This window comes from Cygnus olor, chromosome 11 (genome assembly GCF_009769625.2).
Source record: "Cygnus olor isolate bCygOlo1 chromosome 11, bCygOlo1.pri.v2, whole genome shotgun sequence".
Classification (NCBI taxonomy): Eukaryota; Metazoa; Chordata; class Aves; order Anseriformes; family Anatidae; genus Cygnus; species Cygnus olor.
In genome coordinates this window covers 7,255,296-7,277,812 of record NC_049179.1, presented here as the reverse complement: position 1 = coordinate 7,277,812, position 22,517 = coordinate 7,255,296, and the positions used below count along the sequence as shown (strand labels likewise).

Here is a 22,517-nt window from a genome sequence, read left to right as displayed (position 1 = left end):
TCCTGAATCTGGATGAATTTAGTTCTCCAAACTACAGTTTTAAAATCTACAGGTCCTGTTACTTACAGTGAAAATCCTGGCCACAGTACTAGTAAAGCTGAACAGTGAACCTTTAATGCATATTTAAGTTTCCACATCTGTGATTTAACCAAACTTCGTGCTCACTTGCTATAGGTACTTTACCCCCTGAGAAGTTGCCCACTGTCCATTGTTCACATCAATTCCAGTGAAGTTTAAGGATATTGGATTTACATGCATAGTAGAAGCCAAACATTACAGGAACACGTATAGCAACGGATGGTGGTACAGACTGGATGATTAGGGTAGCCCCAAGCTGTCTGGCCTATGGATGTGAAAGAGGAGCAGAGGTGCTCTTGCAGGTTATTTCTTGAAGGATAGCACTGCATTGCTGAGATCATGGTTTATATTTACATGTCTGTTTCTGAGATCAGACATTCATATTTACCCAGGAATACCCACTGACTTCTGACACAGGCAATGCAGTTTCAAGTCCCTGCACTATAGGAATCAGCCAGGAACTTACAGCAATGTCTTCCACATCTGAAATGAATGCCCTAAATGCAGTGATATTGACTGTATCTTTTAATTGTAACTTTGTGGTGTCAGGGAAGTCAAAATAGTCACTAGCCACAAAGAAAGAGTCAACCCAGAAGATGACAGCATATGAGAAGGAGCAGAGGGCAACTGGAAGGAAATGGTGGTTAGTGTAACTGTTATTAAGCAATGTCACAGCAAACCAGCTGCTAGGGAGAAAAAAACTCTCTGTAGCTTTCAAGGCTTTTCCAAATCCAAAGGCATCAGCTGTGCTAAGCGAGGGGTTTTCAGCACATTTGATCAGCGCAGGAGGGCCTGGGGTGTGAACGTTGTGCTGTACCATAGGCTTGCAAGGCCATGTTTTCTCTGTTTCTGAAATCGCTTCTGCCAGTCGAAGAACTGCCAGATTTGGCCACTGTTCCTGTACTTTTTGTCTGAATCCCACTAATGACATGGGGGCTTGAGCTGATGTCATCTTTATATTTTCCAAAATCTGTTCTACATTCTCCCTTTCTCTTTCAAGAGCAAGTACTAAAGGACTGATTCAGTAGGTCAGATCTCCAGGTGACATTAACTAGCATGACCTATGTTAAATTAATTCTAATGAAGCCATTTCAGTTTACACTGGTTGAGTATCTGGCCGAAAACCCCAACCCCAGAATGCCCATTATCGCATTTTGGCACATTTGCTCTACTGTGCTCTTCCAGCAGACTAATGGTGTGAGGACCTGGGGAAAGGAAGAAAAAACATCTGGCCACTTGCATTCAAAATCAGACATTCCCAACTTATTTACATTCCTAAATCATCCTTTTTTTTGGGGGGAGGGGGGAAGGGGCATTTTCCTTGTGGTCCAGAATATTTTGTCTGAGAGTTAAATAGCAGGGAATCAGGTATGACATGGCTTGTTGGTTCTGGGCCACCTAGATCCCCTAGTCCTAGCAGGAGGCAGGTATGCTTCAATGGAGGAGACATCTAGCAGATTAGGCAGCTGCTGTCCCCGGTAACCCCTACAAAGCACTTGGCACCAGCGAGTGCCAGGCTGAGTGCATTACTGAGCCGTGGACGATAAGCATATCTCCAATAGCAATAGCGGCTGTAACTTACCCAGCACATTCCCCGACCAATTAACGTCTTAACTGCACACACGTTGCCTAAAGGATATAGGGAATTTGACAAGGGATTAGACTAGATAACTTTGCATTATTTTTGTCGTGATCCTACCAGTGATCTATCTTGTTTCCATAAAGATATTCTTCACAGCATTACTGGTAGGGAACAAGCTTCAGTTTGTTACTACTGCTTCCAGGTTAAGTTCTAGTTTTTAAATCCTGGCAAGTACAAATAAGGACACTCCCAAGTAATACTAAAGCAGCAGACTATTCCCTCTTTCCTACTAACCTGGTAAACATCTAGCGTGCTATAGAAATGCTTCCAGTATTGTTGCGTAAGTAGAATGGCACTGGCCTGGGATGTCCTTTACAATCCTGTTTATCTGCAACTATCTGTAGAGATAAAACATGGGTACAAATTAGAGGCTGCTTTGAAGTCCTTCAGAACACATGGACAAACATTAAATAAAAAGGCAATCAGTCGACTGTCCAGCATGGTCAACTGGGACTCCTCTTTTCCAGGAGAACTGGTTGCTGTCATTCTAAGTTAGAGTAATATTCACGCCTCTGCAAAGCTCTCTAGGAATGAAGTTAGCATAAGATCAAAACACTCCTCAAGTCTTCAGTACATTTAATCTTGCCATCTATCTCTGTGAGGTTTGTGTGCAATTATTCCATTTTACAAATGGGGTCGAAAGTATAGAGGACAAAACTTGTGACTAAGATCACACAGGAAGTCTGTGGGAGGATGAGATATCAAACAGGCCAACATCCTCGCCTTTGAGAGACACCATCTCCAGCATGGCACTGGAGGCTAGCCTTTGTCACTGCAGCGGACTCAGAGGAGGCAAGAAGTGCTCCAGCTGACAGTGCCACAGCCTTCACTGTTTTGTTTCTGAATACTCTCCAGTGCTGTATGACTGCATCTGCATGTATACATACAGGGTGGGGATGAAGGGAATTGCCTGGGAGGGTTTACAGCTTTGACCAGTTTGTGTATGGTACTGTGACAAGATGTTAGTTTAGAAGAGTGAGTTTCTGCTCTGGAAAACCTAAAGAATACAGCTCCTTGCCCTCCCATGGGGGGGCTCTGAAAGTCCTTGGGATGAACAGTCTTGGTGGACATCCAACAGGCTGTAAGGGATTTCTTGACTAAAAATAATAGCTGATGCTTTTTCAATGCTTTTGATTCCAACACTTCACACGCTTGAACTGCTGTACTAGAAGTCATAACATTACCCATTGCTGACATGCTGACACTTGAAGAGCTCCAAGCAGAGCAGCACACCATGCCACTGTTGCTGAGGGAAGGAAAAGTGGTGAGAATTAAGAACACGGTTATTCAGCTTGGAATTTTACCAGAATACAGAAAACAATATGCAGCTTCTTAGCAAAAACAAACAAACAACAATAAAACTAGATCTTCAGTTATAAAACATGGAAAGACTGAAAAAACTAACTTAAGCTTTTCACGCTTCAAGGCAAGGACTGTGAATTTTCTTTGAATGCCACAGCTATTATCAAGACTCATTCCAAGTTTGTAGTTGTACTTTCAGCAGTGCTGTGCTACAACACCTCTGGGCCAAGACACAGCGTATCCCTCAATCAGAGGGACTACCTCTTTGTTACTGCTGAAGAAAGAACGATCCCCATGTCTTATGTATAACAGGCACTCTGCCTCTGCCCTCCTCCCCTTCAAAGCCTGCAGGCATGTCCATGTCCCTCAGCACAGCTGCATGGAGCCAGGGAGCAAGTACACCCCGGAGCATTGGTGTCAGAGTAGGCAGCACAGGGCAGAACAGACTGCTCACAGCTCTGTCACCCGCTCTGCCTTCTGTCTGGGGACTGTGTGTTTGAAATCAAAGACTTCCACACTGTGCAGCATGTCACTGGACATTGCCCAACTCTGCTGGCATTTCTATATAAAGAGCCGTAACCTGGTTTCAGATTATCTGCATCTATCCATGTAAATAATGAGGCGGGCTTGAAATTGCTTCATTGAAGTGGCAGGTTAAAACTCACAGATGGCCACAGAGCTGCACTTTGCTATGAGATGACAGGATAACATGCATCACCTTTTCTCTGGGGAAGAATCCCTCTTTTATGGTCAGCCTTTCCCCATGCCCAAGAGGCCTCTGTCTGTTTTTTGGTTTGTTTAAAGGAAATCAAACCAACAAAGTGACACCCTCCCAACCCTTTTATTTATTTATTTATTATAAATAGGCCCAGTGCATCTTTTTTAACTTGTTTTTAGGGGTGCAGAATCTTCTTAAAATGCTGCTTCCTAGCATCAGACCACGTGGTTATTCAGTCTTGGAAGCAGGAGGCTTTCAACAAACACTGTGGTAGAAAGGCAAAGCAATTCATTAGCCTTTTCATCTGCATGTCCCTTATGAGGGACAAAAGTCTTCAGGCATAACGCTGAAGTTACGAAGGCCTTCTTGTCATTTCACCTCAGCCAAGGGAACTCCTAGTACAGAAGATTAACAGTGCCAATGGGAATAATTTTGAATTGCTGTTCTCCTCTGTTAATCACAGATGGTACCACAGGATGCACCCCAAAACAAGGAAGGGAGTCAAAGTTGCTTACTTATGATGCTTAGCTCACTGAGAAATCACCAAAAGATTTCTTTGCCCTTCCTCTAAAACATATGGAATTGGCTGCTGCCCCAGGTGCAACACCAGCCTGCACTGGCCTCAGGCCTCAGTGGGGCATGTGGTTCCAGAGGGCTGAGAAGGGTTTGCACTCTGTGCCCTGCAGCAAGAGAAATAAGACACAACCCTTCATGGTCAAAATCTCTCCCATTCTTTCAAGAAAATCACTGTACAAAATAGAGGTTTTATTTCCTTCTCCACTGAAAAAAAAGCCAACCAGGGTCCCTAGGAACTACAGAAAGCAATAAATAGCAAAGAGTTTCTAGAAATATGACTGGTACTGATACAGGCAAGTAGATGCGTATTTAAAAGTGATGCTTGACTTTAGAAAGAGACACTTCATAAAATTACTATGGGTTTGGTCTATTAAGCACAAAACAAGCAAACAAAAAAACTGTGAGACCAGGTGTCCAGTTTTTAGGGGCAGAGAAGCAGATTTATACACACTTGCTACTTACTTTTCTCCAACCCATCTCCACCACTTACCAACTTCAGCATGAAAAGCATGAAAACCTTGAAGGCTGCTGGAGCTGGATTCTGAATTCCCTGCCTTCTTTATTGACCACTTTAGGTCCACAATATGATGTTCTGTTTTGTAGCACATACACTAACTTCCTCAGGGACTTAGTGATCCCAATTGTTTGCTAAAGATGTTTACTCAAAACCATCAAACGTGATATACTGCTACTCCAAACAAGCTGCTCTTGTGTGACTCCCTCTTTCTCTTACATACCGAAGTTTCTTTAGGAAGTCAGTCTAAACATCCTGATTGATGGAAGAAAATTACAAATCTTAGACAGTTTAGCTACACAAACTGCAAGTATCTCCTGACTTGGATCACTCAGATTACTATGCAATACTGCCATTTGGAGCAGCCCCTAAAATGTTATGTATGCAAGCAAATACAATACAAGTTCAAAGCTGAAAACTGAGAGAACAAAATTATTTCTTGAGTGGGGGAGAAGTACACAGGGACTATCTTATATTGTATTGAAAGTCTTTTTTTTTTATTATTATTTAAACAGTCAGCATCTCTTTAAAGTTGTGTGACAGCTTTGATGACAGAAAGCAGATCCCTCTAATGCACATCTAGCAGCAGTGCCAGGAATGCCAGCAGATGCATAAGCCTTTTCTACAACTAGACAGGGACTGTGAAGAGAAGTGGCCAAATATGGTGCTGCTTCAGCATCCCAAAATGCCTTGAGAGTTACACGTGCCTGAGTAGCAGTAAATTCACCTCACCATGCTCAAAACCTAGATTATTACAGAGAACATTTTCTATTGCAGCTGCATTTCGTGCTGCATTTTTACCATTAAAACTACAAATTGGTGTAACCTCCCCCATCCCTTCATCCTTTTTATAAAAGTGAAGATAGGAGCTCAGAAAGCCCCAGTGTGATAGCTAGAGGTGGTGCCGTCAGCACTACAGCAACTGAGATCCTGCCAGGGGCTCGGTCTGTTGGCACATGCAAAGAAGCGTATCTGCACAGCCCTGCTTTTGGAGAGGTTTCACAGATTTCATAGAGCAACCTGGTGCTGCAAGATGACAATTGCTGGCTTCCAACTTTACAGTTAAATGCTATTTGAACAGTCAGTGCTTCAACGTGGACACAGCAGATAAGTTAGACTAAGGACAGAGGAGGTGTATTGTGTGGGACTGCCACCCAGACCATTCTGACAAAGAAGGAAAGGGTTAACAGTATCATTTCTGTGTACAAAATGGATCTCTGCCTGCCTTATCACAACAATTTGTACCTCAAAGAAGAGTTACTCCTGATAAGAAAGAATGCGTAGACTTAGCATTGCTTCCTCCATTTATACAGCTGGATTTCTCACAGCAACATAGTCCAGAGGTACCCAAATAAGTCCTAAATGGGAGACTGGACACCAGATGTAGTTATACGAAAAGTAAAATGCTTCTGAGGAAGACCTTCCTTTCTCTTTGCTGTGGTTAATGCTGCTGGTTACCACAACTGAGAAACTTCCCCTCATTTGTTTCCTCCTCGTGTTAAGAGCAGTTGATTCTAAGCTGAGCAGCAGGAATAAGGAAAACCATAACACTTTTATTCTAATTTGGAGGATGGGAAAAGGGAAGAAGCTATCTATTGTTTCATTTCCTGGATCTCATGCCTCTGTGTAATACTGTTCTGAATAGATTTTATTTAAGATAAACTGTTTAAACAGAGCTGTCTGCAACAATTGGAAAACTAAATGAGAAATTATTATATTGACCATTCCTACAGTGAAGTTCAGTGTTTTGTGCCAAACTGTACTTCAGAGTGATGCTGGACATAAAGACCTAAACAACTAGAAAACAGGAGTCTTCAAAATAGTGCAAAGCTTTACAGTCAGTTCATGAAACAGGTGATTTCTCCCAAACCCTCTTATCTTAGGGTCCTGAAGAAAAATGCTTTTTTTTTTTTCCCCCTTAAACTTCCCTTAAACAGGTTATAGGAAAAGTTCTCCACAGGTATATGACAAACTTCCACATGCCTAATGTGTGCTACATGTGTAGCATGTGTAGGAAGCATCACTCTTGTGCTTCTGTGGATTTTACAGGTGTGGGTACAACAAGGAAGGGAGAGGAATGGTACACAGCTGTGTTGCTGAGCAGTATTGACAAGCATTATGCTGGGCCATTCCAAGGTAAGGTTTAAGGAAGGCAAAGTTCAGTAGTTGATCTACTTCACCCAAATATCTTTAGGGGATGTAAATAAAGAGGAAGCAACAGAAGTTAAAATATAATCTAGCAAGAGCCAAAAATACCATTGACATTTATCCCATGTTTCAAATGATTATGTAATCATTTTTATTTAAAAATAGTTAAAAAGTGATGCCAAATTTACTCTATGCCCGAAATGCATCTCTCTACTGAGAAAAATGAGCGCCATTGTCTACACTCAGTAAGAAAACAGATAAAATTGCCAAGAACCATGTAGCTCGAAGGTAAAAACTGAGCTCTCAGGTTTGAGGGCTGTAGGTTATTCATGGAAGTTTTGCACAATGAAATTGTGCAAGGACAATTTCTGCTTAGCACTAGTGTCAAGTAGTGGGGCAAGCTTGGCATATTAAGGCAGAGGCATAAGTTCCACCTAACTCTTCATTCTTTTGTTCCCCAACATTTGTTGAATTCTTCCCACTTTCCATGATTTAAGAGCTCTTGCAGATGTCTTAGATTTCTTCTAATCACATTTAAGCACTACTTACATTTTAAACAACATACAATATATAATTTTTTTTTAAGCTCCAGTTTTCCAAAGCCTATGTTGCCCTGCACTTTTTTGTTCTCATATGTTACACATTATAAAGTGGGCTTGTTAGCCAGAAATTATTCCACAAGTATTTTCAAGTTTTGCCCATTCTGTGTCTGTACACATTTCTATCTGTCATAGCACAAAGGCACTATATGGAATTGTGGTCATTAGTATATTTGACATGGAACAGGCCTGGAAAAAAAAAAAAAACTGTGATACAGTTCGGCATTGCTTGCTGAAGAAGTAATGAACAGTAATCATACTGCAGGATCAGGTGATAGAGCACAAGCAGCAGCTCTTCTAGCACAGGACCAGCTCACACTGCAAGACAGGAATGGGAGAAGTCAGAATGATTCCTTGGAAAAAAGGAATAGTCTTTCTGCTTTCCACAGCATATCTGTACAGCTGAACAGTGCAAACAGCATCTGTGGCCATGAGTCAGGTATGCGGGAGCATTGTTTGTCTCTGCTCTCTCTCTATCCAGGATGAAGTCCCAGACTGTGTGCTCTGCTGAAACCCAAACCCTGCCTGGAAGACTCTGAAGGTTTCAGAGCACCTTGCTGCCCACAGAGAGGTGCTAACAAGTCAGAACAGCTCTGATAGGAAGCAGGAACCTGGAGCAACATGAACAAATCTAATTGGGCTTGTGAAACTTAGTTGGACCGGGAGAAAAATCCTCTGGGAATATATTATATGAGGAAGTTTTTCACTTTCTTCCTTCTTACTCTTCAGTCTTTCCTTTCAAGCAAAGTAAGTGGTCTCAAGTACCAGTATACCAGAAACATGGTTAGGACTGATTGAGTTTGCATTTGCTTTTCTCTTGTGTTCAGTCCACAGGCAAGGAACAAATAGGAAACAAAAAAACAAAAAAGCAAGCTTCACCCAAAATAACTTCCTGAAACAATCACTTCCTCAACGGTTCACCTCTCTCCTGTGGGCAAAAAGAGAGCGTCAACAGATCCATGTGGGCAGGAAAGGCTTTCAAGTAAAACACTTCCACAGTGATCAAACGCAAAAGACAACAGAAGTGGGTCATTCACTCAGGCACATAGGAACTGTCAGCACTAGTAGGCATGGTTGAGTGGAAAGGGGCTCTGTAGAGGCGCTTAGGGCGAGCCTCCAAGTTCACAGTCGAATCATCACCAGAGTAAGTGGAAAGAGTCTGAGATAGCACAGTAAAATATATTTGGGTTTTTACACTGACAGCACTTTTCAGACACCAGTAAGTTGAACACCAGCAAGATCCTATTCCCATAGGATCCTACTGGACAAAATGTCCAGCATACAACTAAACAAAAACATCATACGATGGGTGAGCAATTGGCTGATGGGCAGGGCTCAAAAGGTTGTGGTAAATGGGGCCACATCACGCTGGCAGATGGTCACTAGTGGGGTCCCTCAAGGCTCCATTTTAGGGCCAGTCCTCTTCAATGTTTTTATAATGATTTGGATGTAGGACTAGAAGGTGTTTTGAGCAAATTTGCCGATGACATCAAACTTGGAGGAGTTGTAGGCTCGGCTGAGGGTGGAAAGGCCTTACAGAGAGATCTGGACAGATTGGAGAGATGGGTGATCATCAACTGTATGAAGTTTAACAAAAGCAAGTCCTGCACCTGGGATGGGGCAACCCTGGCTATACGTACAGACTGGGCGATGAGACGCTGGAGAGCAGCCCTGCAGAGAGGGACCTGGGGGTTGTGGTTGACAGCAAGTTGAATATGAGCCAGCAGCGTGCCCTGGCAGCCAGGAGGGCCAACTGTATCCTGGGGTGCATCAAGCACGGCATTGCTAGTCGGTCGAGGGAAGTGATTGTCCCGCTCTGCTCTGCACTGGTGTGGCCTCACCTCGAGTACTGTGTGCAGTTCTGGGCACCACAGTACAAAAAGGACATTAAACTGTTGGAGAGTGTCCAGAGGAGGGCGACGAAGATGGTGAGGGGCCTAGAGGGGAAGACGTATGAGGAGCGGCTGAGATCACTGGGCCTGTTCAGCCTGGAGAAGAGGAGGCTGAGGGGGAACCTCATCACAGTCTACAACTTCCTCGCGAGGGGGAGTGGAGAGGCAGGCGCTGGCCTATTCTCTGTTATCACCAGTGACAGGACCCGTGGGAACGGTGTGAAGCTGAGGCAGGGGAGGTTTAGGCTGGACATCAGGAAGAGGTTCTTCACCGAAAGGGTGGTCGCACACTGGAACAGGCTCCCCAGGGAAGTAGTCACTGCACCAAGCCTGCCTGAATTTAAGAAGCGATTGGACTGTGCACTTAGTCACATGGTCTAAAATTTTGGGTAGACCTGTACGGTGCCATGAGTTGGACTTCATGATCCTTATGGGTCCCTTCCAACTCGGGATATTCTATGAATCTTATCTGCTAATGCATTTGCCCAGCAGGTGGGAAACTGCCTTTAATCCTAGGCTATATTCCATGATGAAATGGTGCAGTCCATTGGAGAACAAAGCCATTGAATTGTCCTTTACCATCTGTTAAACAATCCATAGAAAACAGATAGTTCTTTTCCTCAGAAGGAAGGAGTTATATACAGCACATGCAGAGAATATACTGCGTTTTCAAGGGAAGAGGCAGTCTGGTTTTGCATGACAGTTCAGCCATACCTGCACTCCAAGGTGCAGTTTGCATGTAGAGAGAGAGGCTGTGTATGAGAAGTTTGATTGACATATTCTGGAGGCAAATAGGGTCAAGAAAACCTTGACACCAATTCTTCTCCATGTAGGACAGGCCCATACATTAAGAAAATTACTAAACTACCAGCAAAGTCATCCAGACTCTCCCTCAGCTATTTCTCTCCATGGATCCTATAAGCAGCTGTTCTAAGTGTTGTTTGTAGAGGGGTGTGCTGCTAACTCATCCAAACAGTAGGCCTCCTGCAAACTTTTAAGAGCTCTCTGCTTGTAGCAGGCATCATTTTCCAGACCTTGTAAAATGTTATTCTGGGCACTGGTCTATACCCCAAGGAAATTCCTTACTGAGCAATTACAAGGGCAGCCAGTGACCCAATAACCTTCATTTTCTTGGGATGATGCAATGGCCAGTTCACGCTCAGGAAGTACAGCGGGCTGAGCAGAAGGTGAAATGAGCTGCTGAAATTCCCACATCAGCATTTTGTTTCCATTCCATCAAGGACAAGATTTCAAAGTGTGGAATGGTCCTTTAAGTTCTGTCTTTTATGAGGTCAGGCTAAATGCTTCCCTTTTATAGATGAAGAGAGGGTGATCTTTGCCAGAGTCCACACTGGGTTTGCTCTTGTTTTGATTTGCGTTTCAGTTGAGAGCTCTGTGTAGCAGGAAATGCAACTTTCAAAAGCAGTTCAGGCTTTGCTGGAAAGTGGACCCTGTAAGAAACAGTGGGCTGCAGAAGCATTGCTGCAGCAGCAAAGATGTTCTGCTGTGACCACACTCTGTCTACAGACTGTAACTCAATCTTCCTTTCTACCCAGTCCTCATCTTTGAGACTATGCTCGATTTGGGGCAGTAAATAACATACATGAAAGAATAAGACAGGAAAAAAAGCTCATAAGAGTTGGCTAGGTTGTGCGAGAAGGGCAAAGAATTCAACGTAAACCTGACTATGAGGAAGTGAAAGGCGGCTTATAAAATTCAGGATTGCATGAGAGGGATCCTGTAAGATATTGCACGCTGTAATTTCCATCTTCTTGATTTAGTCAACTACAGTTGACTAGACAAGAAAAAAAAACTCCCAGCACAGCCTGCAGAGACCTCCAGGAAAGCATTAGAAAGCCTATTAAAATAGTTAAATTGGATGAAAGCACCTAAAAATGTTCTGTGGTGGGTAGTACTTGCAATGGCAGAAAGATGAACTGGATGCACTGACACAATTGTGTATGGTTTGGCTTGACTGCAGGCACAAGGAGTATCCTGATGTCTGTACTGCTTTTAAGATTACAGCAGTCAGCAGAAGTAGCTTGAATATTAACTTCAGCCATGTACAGCTAAAATTGCATCTGATCTTACATAATGTGTCTCACTCACATGATACATGTGTGAGAAGCATATCATATCACCGTGAATTACACTGAAGAAAGCACAGCACTGTGCTGGGACACAGTTCCCCAAAGGCTCAGATAAGTTTTCACAGCCCACAGTGATCCAGGAAATTATTTAGATTTCAGGCTGATAAACCTGTAGAACTAGCACTGGGTTCCCATCATACATTTCAGTGACAATTTGTAAGGGACAAAAGCAGGAGGGCCCTGAGGCCAAATCCTTTGTGACCGTATAAGCCTGTTTCTCAGTCTTGATGTCACAAGCAGGTTGATTGCTACTCCCCTCTAGCCATACTTAAAGACAAGTCCAGAATTTCCTTGCTCTCATGGCCATGAATTCTCTTCCTGCCTAAACTTATTCAGGACCAGTACATACCAATTGTTCTTATGATAACAGTGTTCTGAATTTAAATAGCTCCGCATGTCCCAACTCTGCACTTACCTTCTTGCTGTTTTTATGCAGTCGTATCCTCTATGAGACTCTGAAGCTTAAACATGTCTCCCCTTCACTCCCACAGCAGACTTTCCTTTCCCTTCGATTTCAGAATTTACGCCCTTAGAAATGCTGTGCTTTGCCAGCTCAATATTTCTATTCACCGAAGGGTTTCTGCAGGAAAAAAAAATATCAGGGCATTCAGCACTGGCACCTGGAATGAGTTCCGGGAGAGCTAGCTTCATTACAGAGCTACTGGAGCTCTATGGAAGCAGTTGGCCTGAAGAGTTGCCAAGAGGGCTTTAAGCAAATATATGTCTTTTTCTTTAAAAAACAAATAAAACAACAGGAACTCGCTGCTGATGGAATGGGTTGCACATGAGACTGGACAAATACTGCTAAATCAGTAGGGTTTTCCAGGGACTGTATACCAGGTGTGGAAACAAACCTTCAGCAGGATGCAGGATTACTCTTTAGGACTGCAACATTAAGAATAGTCTGTTCTCAGTCTAGAAGGGAACAAAATCAGAGGAATTTGATGCCAAATACTAAAAAAAAAAAAAAAAAAAAAAAAAAAAAGCCAGACATTTTCTGGATGTCTGTGTTATTTGAGGGACCAGCCAGGGATGAGTTATTTGTCTTTGAGCTATACAGCTGTTAAAGTTCCAAGAAGTGAAGTCATGGCTTTCAACAGGCCCCGGTTATAGCATGTGTTTCTGTTTGAACTTTGAAGGTGGCCTTGACTCGCACAAACACATGGAAGTCTCAAAAGCCACCACCTACTTGCCTGCAAGATCAAAAGGGACCAAACCAACATCTGAGCTTACCTTATTTTAAACATGATCCTGTAATTCAGCAAACGAGTGCCCTTTCACCATCAGTAGTGTCACTGCAGGTCTGTCTTACCCCTTCAACACTTAGGGAAACTTGTTACCAGAACAAAGCCATCGCAGCATCGCACAACACTAGCACTCAGCAGACAGCAACATTTGCTGTATGAATTCCATGGTTAATTTTGACCAGCAGGGAGCAACTACAGATAGTAGTCCCTGCTTGGAAGCAAAAAATCTAAAAAAAAAAAACATGAAATACTTTGTTTTCTGTCTCAATTTATGTATTTTCAGAGTTTCTCTAGGAATATAAAGGTATCACAGCACTTCCTGGCCCTAAGATTTGTGTCAGCATCTACCTTTTACAGGAAAATCCAAGTATATCCCCCCCAATCCTTATCCTGTTTCCTTTTTGCAAAACGGCACAGATGCAGCAATATCTTTTATAGTGTTGATAAAAGGGTGCAAAGTTATCATCTCATGCTTTCACTTTGCTCTTGCTCATGGTGAAGTTCTTTTCTCCAGCACAGAAGTTAGACTTGTCTGTGGTCTGATGTTTGGCTCCTCTTCAGCCACATTTGCAGTACACCTTTGCACACATCCAAAGCTGTGCTGGCACCTCAATTCCACTGTATTAAGATGACCCACCAGACCTATAGAGAACTCTCTATAAAATCCAAAGCAGCTTCTTAACCCATGCCTGCTTTACAACCCCCAAAGAACGTAATATGCAAATTCTTATTCTTTATTCAATATTTCTCCCTCCAATCAAAAGGTTATTAGTACATTAGAAACCATCCAAAGTGCTAAGCAAGGAGGAACAAGAACATGAAACAACAAAATGCAAAGGAATACCTCTTATCTTCATCTAGTGACATTATGAATTTACTCATAAATCTACTTGGGGACCAGTGTGAACTCTGCTGCTAGCAAATACATTTGAAAAGGGACTACAGATTGAAGGTTCTCTGTCTAGTGGCTGTTACCCTTACGATAGTGAAGAAGATCTGAATAAGAGTCTGACCTCTTCTGGAATGAGTGCACTGGCAGCCTGGGTTGTTTCACAAATCATTTAGTCTAGGAGATGCTCAGCATATTCCAGTGGAACAGGAAACTCCTAGAGAAATTTTTGCATCTAGCCTCTTTCCAAGATCTTGGACAAACCAAAATATGACTGATCTGGACATATAATAAAGAGCCACTCACATGATTTCGAAGAGATCAGAGATGACTCCTGAACAATCGAAGACATTAACCAGAAAATTCTCTGTGGCCTGTGGCTTGAATTGATGGGTCACAGGATCAGGAAGCATCACAGACATGTCACAGAAGTGGTTGGGCTAGAAAATTACCCTAAATAGCCTTTATTATCACCAAATGATAGAGGATGATAATGGTACTGTAAGCCAAACACAATGGGCAATGAAATGATCTATGAAGCTGTTCTTTTGAGGTCTTCCGTTTGAACTTGTTTGCTTTGTCCCCCCACAATTTTGGTATGTGAAATAATGTCTCATTAACACAGTCCTGGGGCAGAAGAGATCAGCAAAATACATAAGATCTCAACACATTCATACTGAAGTTCTCATTTACTTTAATTTTTCTAAGGCAAAAAGAAACATGCTCAAACTTAGGCTGGCACTCAAACATTTAGCTGAAATCACTATTGATTTCATAAAGCAAAATTTGGGGCTTGGTTTGACGAATATATTCGATTTGTTTCCTAACACTCCTCATAACAGATACTCCTACAATGTGTGGGTTGCTTGAACCCACCTCATTTCAAATCTATTAATGAGAACATGATTATTCGTGTTCATGACCACAGAGGAGGGGACAAATTCTGTTCCTATAACGCAGTTTTGTGAATTTAGGCATTGAGTGTCCTGTCAATAATGGCAGTTAATAAACACCACTGAAGGATTTGTTCTTAATTCAGAAAATATATTGGTTCTGATTTTGATAATAAATCTCTAAGCTAAGAGCCCTAGTTTCTCCCCAGATAGACACAACTGTGACTAAAGCTCCACATACTAAAACATACTGACTTACAGGGAAAAAAGCCAACCACAAGTAGATGTGAGCAGGCAAAAACAATTACAAGAAAAAAAAAAGAGAAAAACATTTAGCTGAAGTCTCCAATGATTTCATGAGACAAAAGTTCAGTCTAGGCTTGAAGAACAAACCCATTTTGTTTCCTAATATGCCTGTCTTAGATCATAACCCAAATATTCCCACAGTGACTGTATTGCTTTAACTCTCTACATTTAAAATCTAGTAATCTTTGAATTGTTAAGTAAAGCAATGAACTTCCTCCCCCCAGTAAAATATACAAAACTGTTGCAAGTACAAGCACTTAATACGTGCTTGAGCAGCTACTAGATGTCTCACACCAGCTTTGCCACATAAGCTTTTTTTTTCTTCTTCTTTTTTTTTTTTTTTTTAAAGTACAGGCAACAATTTACATAGAAGTATAACTAAATATAATCCTCAGACTGGATCTAGAGAAAGTGTGCTATTTTAGAAATATAGTGTCATTTCAACTCCCTTACTGTTAAAAATGAAAACAAAAGATGGATCTTTAGATGAGAAAATTCTCTTCCTTATATAGCCAAAGGCAAAAAGTAACTGCAGACAGACAGGAATCATTAGTGTGGTGCTGTTAATGTCTCTCACATGGATGAGAGCTGCAGATGACTAAAGGCATTTGTGAGTAAACTTCAAAACTGGTTCTGTGGATAAAGTGTCACAATAAAAGGCTTCAGTGCCTCAGGATTTTCATATTTTGCAGGCAGCTTTGGTAAAGCAAGAGGCTGATTTAAATAACCTGCAAGAGCTTTGGGCCAAAGTCCTAAAGCTGTCACTTCTCTTGTAGAAAAAGACAAAAAATGAAGCATTGAGTAAAAGCTGGAGGAGAACTGAGGCTAATGCCTTACTAGAAGCCTTTGCATGAGGCAAAGCCAAGGCACTGAGCACAAATTCTTGCAGATTAATTTCAACTCTGGAAGACAGAATGTTTGTCTAAAGCATTGGCAGTGAAAGACAGGGTTGTTCTTGGCACCAATCACAATCACTGTTTTAGTCCCTCTGCTATATAGTTACAGGAAAAGAATGCATTTGATTTCTCTGGAGCTCACAGAATACAGAAACTTTAATGTAAAAAAATAATGTAGACCAGTTAGTGACTAAATGGGAATATAAATATTAACCCTTTCCTGGATATGTCTACTACTGATCTATTTAGTTCCTGGCTAACCAGTCTTATTCTTAATCAGGTCAACAGTTTGCTTACTTATGTTCAAGTAAACATTTTATTCAATAAATTAAAATACACAATGCAATTTGAATCAAAAGATCGTCAACTATAATACTGGAACAAACCTCTGTTTTTATCTTCATACTTGATCAATTGCACCTTACAAAATACAAAAAGCCACTAAAAAGATTGATTGTGAACCATATTCAGAGAAGACAAAACATGCTACAGATAATTATTTCAGAACAAGAGGATTATACTAACAGCTCAGAAAGTACTGAATATTGATCTGTGTGGAGTTGCAAATTCCAACTGATATTATTAAATCCAGCAGTTTAAAAGTAAGAACTGTATTAAAGAAATAGCCAACTTTTTCTGACTGTCTTCATGCAATCTTCTTCACAGACTTCAAAACACTTCTGAGACTGCTAAATCAGCAATTGACTGTACTGTGAGGGAATTTTCATGTTCAGTAGTTCTGAAGTTATGAACTTCATGTTCCACCTAACATTTTTAATAAAAAGATTTTGACTTCATAGGCATAGCAGGTACGGGTAACAGGAGAAAAGAAAACCACTTCACCTGGGATAAACTCTCGTGGTGGACACTTCAGGACACCGAGTAGTCACCAGCCCATACTATCCATTTTTAAAATAAGTAAATATACTTACATGAAATAATCAGTAGGGAAATAAAATCAGATCTGATACATAAGACTTCCATTATCCAAACTAAGAGTGGATAAATCCAACATATTAGTATTTGTCCTAAGCAATGCTAGAAAGAGCTGATCAGTGGAAAACTTGGTATATATATTGTTAGGGGATGATTGAGGATGAAAGACCAGCTCTCATAAATGCTTGGAACAAAAGGGAGAGGGAAAAAAAACAAAGTAACTTGTAAAAAATGTTAAGGACAAAAGGAATCGAAGCATGTAAAAAAAAAAACCAACAGTTTAGTCTTGAAGTCTTCAGGCATTACTGGGCAAGCACAAAAAATTAACTTCCGTAGAGTCTCTAAAGTTGTGGCTAGGATGTTTTCAACACATACTAAAATGATGCTACACTGAAAACAAGGACAGCAAATACCAAGCAGCTGACATAGACTACGTTCTGCCCAGAAGCATCGGAACTACCAGCTACTGAAGAAATGAATGCTGTTATGCCTCAGTACCAGGTCCTCCAAAGCAGAGTAAGTTCGGAGGTGCATCTGTCCCCATGACCATCCTGATGAAAGCCGTGATGATGCTTCTTAGTTGGAAATACCCCCATGCGGCTTTACCCTGTGCTGCATGCACTTAGTGACATCTGCATTGTTCTCCACTGAATGATGCTTGGTGCCCAAGGACAGAGTTCACACGTTAACAGTAAAGTAGCTCATGAGCCTGATCCAGTCTGTGCACCTGTCACCTCTGAGCTTATTTATCAGACTTCACCGCAGATACTAAGGTCAAATAAAATAGCCATCTGTAACAGACTAGCATCTCAAACAACCTAAGTTTCTGCATGTGGCGTCAAACTTTGTATCACAGGAATGTGTTGTTCCATTAACAGGTACAACTACGATGTGTTTAACTTACACTACTGTGAGTACTGAAAAGCAGGTTCCAGGAATCATGTCAAATATGGGCAGATAAATTGTTAATTGTTATGCACTTATGTAAGGACAACAATTGCAGTGCAAGTCAAAAAAAAATCCAAAACTATAGATTAAAAAACTAAGTGGAGGGGGATAAAATTAATGATGATGGATGCCATACTCCTGAGGTAAATATCTTATCAGTTTGGTCTGATTAAGAGCCAAAAATTTGCTCATGAGCTCAACACATTTAGAGTGAGAAGGTTTCTACAACAATTATCCATTCCTTCACTAGGAATTAGGTAATGAAGATGCAGAAAGTCAAAGGGAAAGGGACAGACAAAGCAAGAGTCTAGCCTTCAATTTTTGTTTTAAACCTTTTCTTTGAAGCTTCTGATGTAGAAAAGGAAAAAAGACATGATAAAATGTTCCATTTGAGTTATTTTCTGGACAGTTAGGGAAAACAACACTAGACTATTTGTACACAAACAACTTTGAGGCATTTTGCTTTTAATTTGCATACAATTCCTTAAAGTGAAATCCACATGAAGAAAGGTGAGATACAACAGAGCCCATATACCATTTCACAAGTTAACAGCAAAAAGTAAACATCTGTCCTCTCTATTAACTAACTTCCATCCCTTACCCCAACTTGTCACTTACTGCTGCAAGTTTCCATGACAAATAAATGCATGGACTAGTTCTAAACTCCACAGATGTTCACATGTGGACTTCAGTGGTACTGCAGATTATAACATCAAGCACAAATTGAAATAGAAAGCCTTGAATGTGCTTATATTCTCTGAATGTTTCCCAAATCAAGTCCCAAAGTTCACAGTAAAAAAAAAAAAAACTCCTTGAATTGTTCTATTCAGTTACTTAGCTGACTGTGGTTCCTCTGTGGAGCACATAGCTGAGGAGAAAAAGAACAATACTTTCTGTCAAATGAGAGAGAGTGAGCATTAAATCAGGAATATAGAGGTGTCAAAATAACTATGCTGAAATGGACTTCCCAAACAACTTTATCTGGAACACAATTTGAGCAGGCTCTTTCCACCTATGAACTCATAAAATTTTCTAGCTATGCAATTTCTGCATGAAGTTGAACTTGACCAGGCTTGTGGCTTCTTTCAAACCGGCAAATACCATTTTGACCAAAATATATTAAAACATTATTATATATACCTAAGGTAGAATAATGGCAAGGTACTAAGGACAGCATCATCTTTCTTCTTGTTTTAATGAGACTAAATAATAGGATAAAAATAGGCCGAAAGGAGAACAACAACAAATTTTTCTTGTAGATCTTTCCAAAAAAGATAGGAACATATGAGAGAGAGATTGCAGAGAAGCTTGGCCTACCATCATCATCAGAAAATCTCTATCATTTAGAGCTGTCTGTATTTAGGTCTTACAAGAGTAACACTGATTTACCTTTCTACCTAAAACTTTACATGAAGGCTTTTTACGTGTGTAGGAATTCTTAACATTGAGATTCTGTGACACTACACCACTCACTGAATTCACTGTTTAAAAGTTGAGTGGAAAAAAACCACAATTGTGCTGAATTGTATATTACAGAACTCAGAATTGCGTCTCTGACAATAAGGGTTGTGCATGCACAAAAGCTTACACATCACAGCACATCTGTCAATAACCAATGATTCTATCTGGGATTTCCCTTTTTTCCCCTCCCATCAGTATGGATTCTCCAACAATTCTATTGTCTGAAATATTTCAGTACCAGAGAAGAGACTAACAACAACAAAAAAATCTTTGTACACGTTAATATTTATTATTTTTGTAATCATTTTTCCTATATATTTAACACTAGTGTGACAAAATTCCTGTTAACTATATGCCATGCAAGTAACTTAAATGAGTTAGCATTATCTAAACTGGTAAACCTACCACTAGGGGTTACTTCTGAGTCTACAAGATATTTCTGCAACAATGTTGACTAGATGAGTCTGCATATAACATAATAGGCTCAGTTGGAGGTACTTTACAGGTATCTAAATGACAGCACAGCCTTCAGAAGCACTGTAGTGGCATCATCCTTTGACCTAAGTAGACTTGACATTATTAAGAGGGCTTGAGTGGAGGTGTAGGTATGTTGGAAATTGCCGTTACGAGGGATGGTGTTTCTGCAGTTAGTCAGTTTATCTTTTGCTAGGTAAAGTTGCTGTGGTTCATGTTCCTTCTTTGACAGGATAAAAGGTAGAGTTTTTACTCACTCTACCCCTGTTGCTATTGTTTAGGTCACAACAGAGATATTGAGAACATACAGTACCTTTCTGCAGCTGAAGACAAAGATTGCTGCTCAGACTGCTGCTATTCCTTCTCTGCAATTCTTTGGTGAGTACATTTTCATCAATACCAAGTATGAAAATAAACTCCCTAGAGTCCAGATCTTTATTATTTACATTACAGGAAAGGTCTACTTGTAAATCACTTATTCTTTTCTCCTATGACACCCACAGGTTTCAAAACAAAATAATTACAAGTGAAATTATTAAAAGAATAGCAAGAGTTGTGATAGTCTTTTGTTGTACTGGGTATTTCCCTTTTTAACTAACATACATTCTGACAGAAATCCCACAGTACAAACCAGATAATTTCAATTACAAAACAGAACACAAACTATTCAGTCCAATGTGAGAGCATGTGTATGTGTGTATAATACTGTAAAAGTAGTCACACGTTAGAGGTATATAATTCGAACAGCATCTTCCTTCATGAACCTGCTATGATTGAGGCAGTGACGAGGTTTCCATTTCTTTGTTTTCTGCGCTCTCTAAAGAATGGCTATTGCCACATTTTGTGAACCATAATACTGTACAAGCAGAAGCTTGTTGGTATCAGGTAAGAACTAATAACACTAGTGCAAACAGGTGCAGAGAGAATTCCTCCAGTTTTGGGATGAACCAGCTATATAACACTGAAAGAGGCCAGGCATCTTCTTCAAACCCACATACGTGCATCTTTCCCACTCAAGACATACCTTTTTCTGACTTGATCTTCTCATTACAAGGGTAAGGGGGAAAACCACCAGCTCATGTGATATTTATCACGTGCATGATTTCTTGACTGTTTTCCTATTAATACTATGAATGTTTTATAACAAGTTTTTATAACAAGTCAAGGAACAATAATTATGTCAAGCATCAGGAAACTGACAATAATACTGATTTAGAATCTTCAATAAAAAGTAAAACATTTTGTCCTGAGATGCAAGTCCAGGAAGGAACAGGAATGAACTTAATACTGTACCATTATTTGATCATCATGCACCTCAGCTGACCAGATGACAAAGAACAAGTGTTTATTGCCCTCTGCTCATCCAAAGATATGATAAGCAGTTTATTTAGATAAGTGCTTGGCATACCAGAATGTTGTCAGACCAGTTCTCACTGTACTGTCCCCCTTTAGCTTATTTCTTCAAAAGAAAAAAAAAAAAAGAGAAAAAGGAAAGAACAACATCTCAGCAGGTTAACCCTCATCTTCTCTCAGCTCTGTGGGTAGAAATTTGTATTGCTGTTGGCGGATCTGAGCTAGTTTTTTCCTTGCCTCTTCCAGCTCTCTTTCCTTCTTCAGCATTTCTTCTTGGGCTGCAATGATCTAGAAAAAAAGAAGCACGAATTAGGATAGCAAGGAATACTGTCTGTAAAGCCATCTTTCTTTTTCTATGGCACCAGTCACAGAAAGGGTTCCCAGCATTATCCACAGAAGTTTCAATGACCTCAGCAGGAATTGCTCAAATGTTTCCCAGATTCCATCAAGAATAGTACTTTATTCCCACTTGTTACATATAGAGGATAAAAAGAAAAAAAGTATCTTCCAGCATAGTTTTACCATACATCCATGTTGGATTTTAGAATGTGCTCTTCCAATATTCACTGTCCAATTAGCAAAAATTAGACAAACACCATGTCTTAACATATTGTTTGTGTGACAGTAGAATTGCATACTCATTGCTGCATGGAACCGAAATATTCTCCTGCATCTTGAATATGCGCCAGCAGCGTGCTCAGGTGGCCAAGAAGGCCAACAGCATCCTGGCTTGTATAAGAAGCAGTGTGGCCAGCAGGGCTACGGAGGTGATTGTCCCCCTGTACTCGGCTCTGGTGAGGCCGCACCTCGAGTACTGTGTTCAGTTTTGGGCCCCTCGCTACAAGAAGGACATGGAGGTGCTCGAGCGAGTCCAGAGAAGGGCAACGAAGCTGGTGAGGGATCTGGAGAACAAGTCTTATGAGGAGCGGCTGAGGGAACTGGGGTTGTTTAGCCTGGAGAAGAGGAGGCTCAGGGGCGACCTCATCGCTCTCTATAGGTACCTTAAAGGAGGCTGTAGAGAGGTGGGGGTTGGTCTATTCTCCCACGTGCCTGGTGACAGGATGAGGGGGAATGGACTAAAGTTGCGCCAGGGGAGGTTTAGGTTGGATATTAGGAGGAACTTCTTTACTGAAAGGGTTGTTAGGCATTGGAATGGGCTGCCCAGGGAAGTGGTTGAGTCGCCATCCCTGGAGGTCTTTAAAAGACGTTTAGATGTAGTCCTTAGTGATATGGTTTAGTGGAGGTCTTGTTAGTGTTAGGACAGAGGTTGGACTAGATGATCTTGGAGGTCTCTTCCAACCTAGACGATTCTGTGATTCTGTGATCTTGAAATGCCAAAGGAGAAATGACAGTACTACAGGAATTGACAAGTTACAGTATGTAACCTCAGTATGGTATGTACAGTACAGTATGTAACCACAGTATGGTAACCTCAGTTGATGCTGTTTCTTCTTATTCATAACAATGAATCCAGAATTTGGTATAACATCAGAGC

The 22,517-nt window shown here is 40.9% G+C and overlaps 1 protein-coding gene across 1 annotated transcript in view; it reads right to left on the bottom strand.

Moving 5' to 3' along the window:
- Positions 1-16,151: 16,151 nt before the first annotated feature.
- Positions 16,152-22,517, bottom strand: part of TLN2 (talin 2) — a 178,082-nt gene continuing 171,716 nt past the window's right edge. Inside the window, exon 59 of the mRNA XM_040569529.1 lies at positions 16,152-21,310. Coding sequence (XP_040425463.1) covers positions 21,182-21,310 — 129 coding nt within the window. The 3' untranslated portion in view covers positions 16,152-21,181. The remainder of the gene's footprint in view (positions 21,311-22,517) is intronic.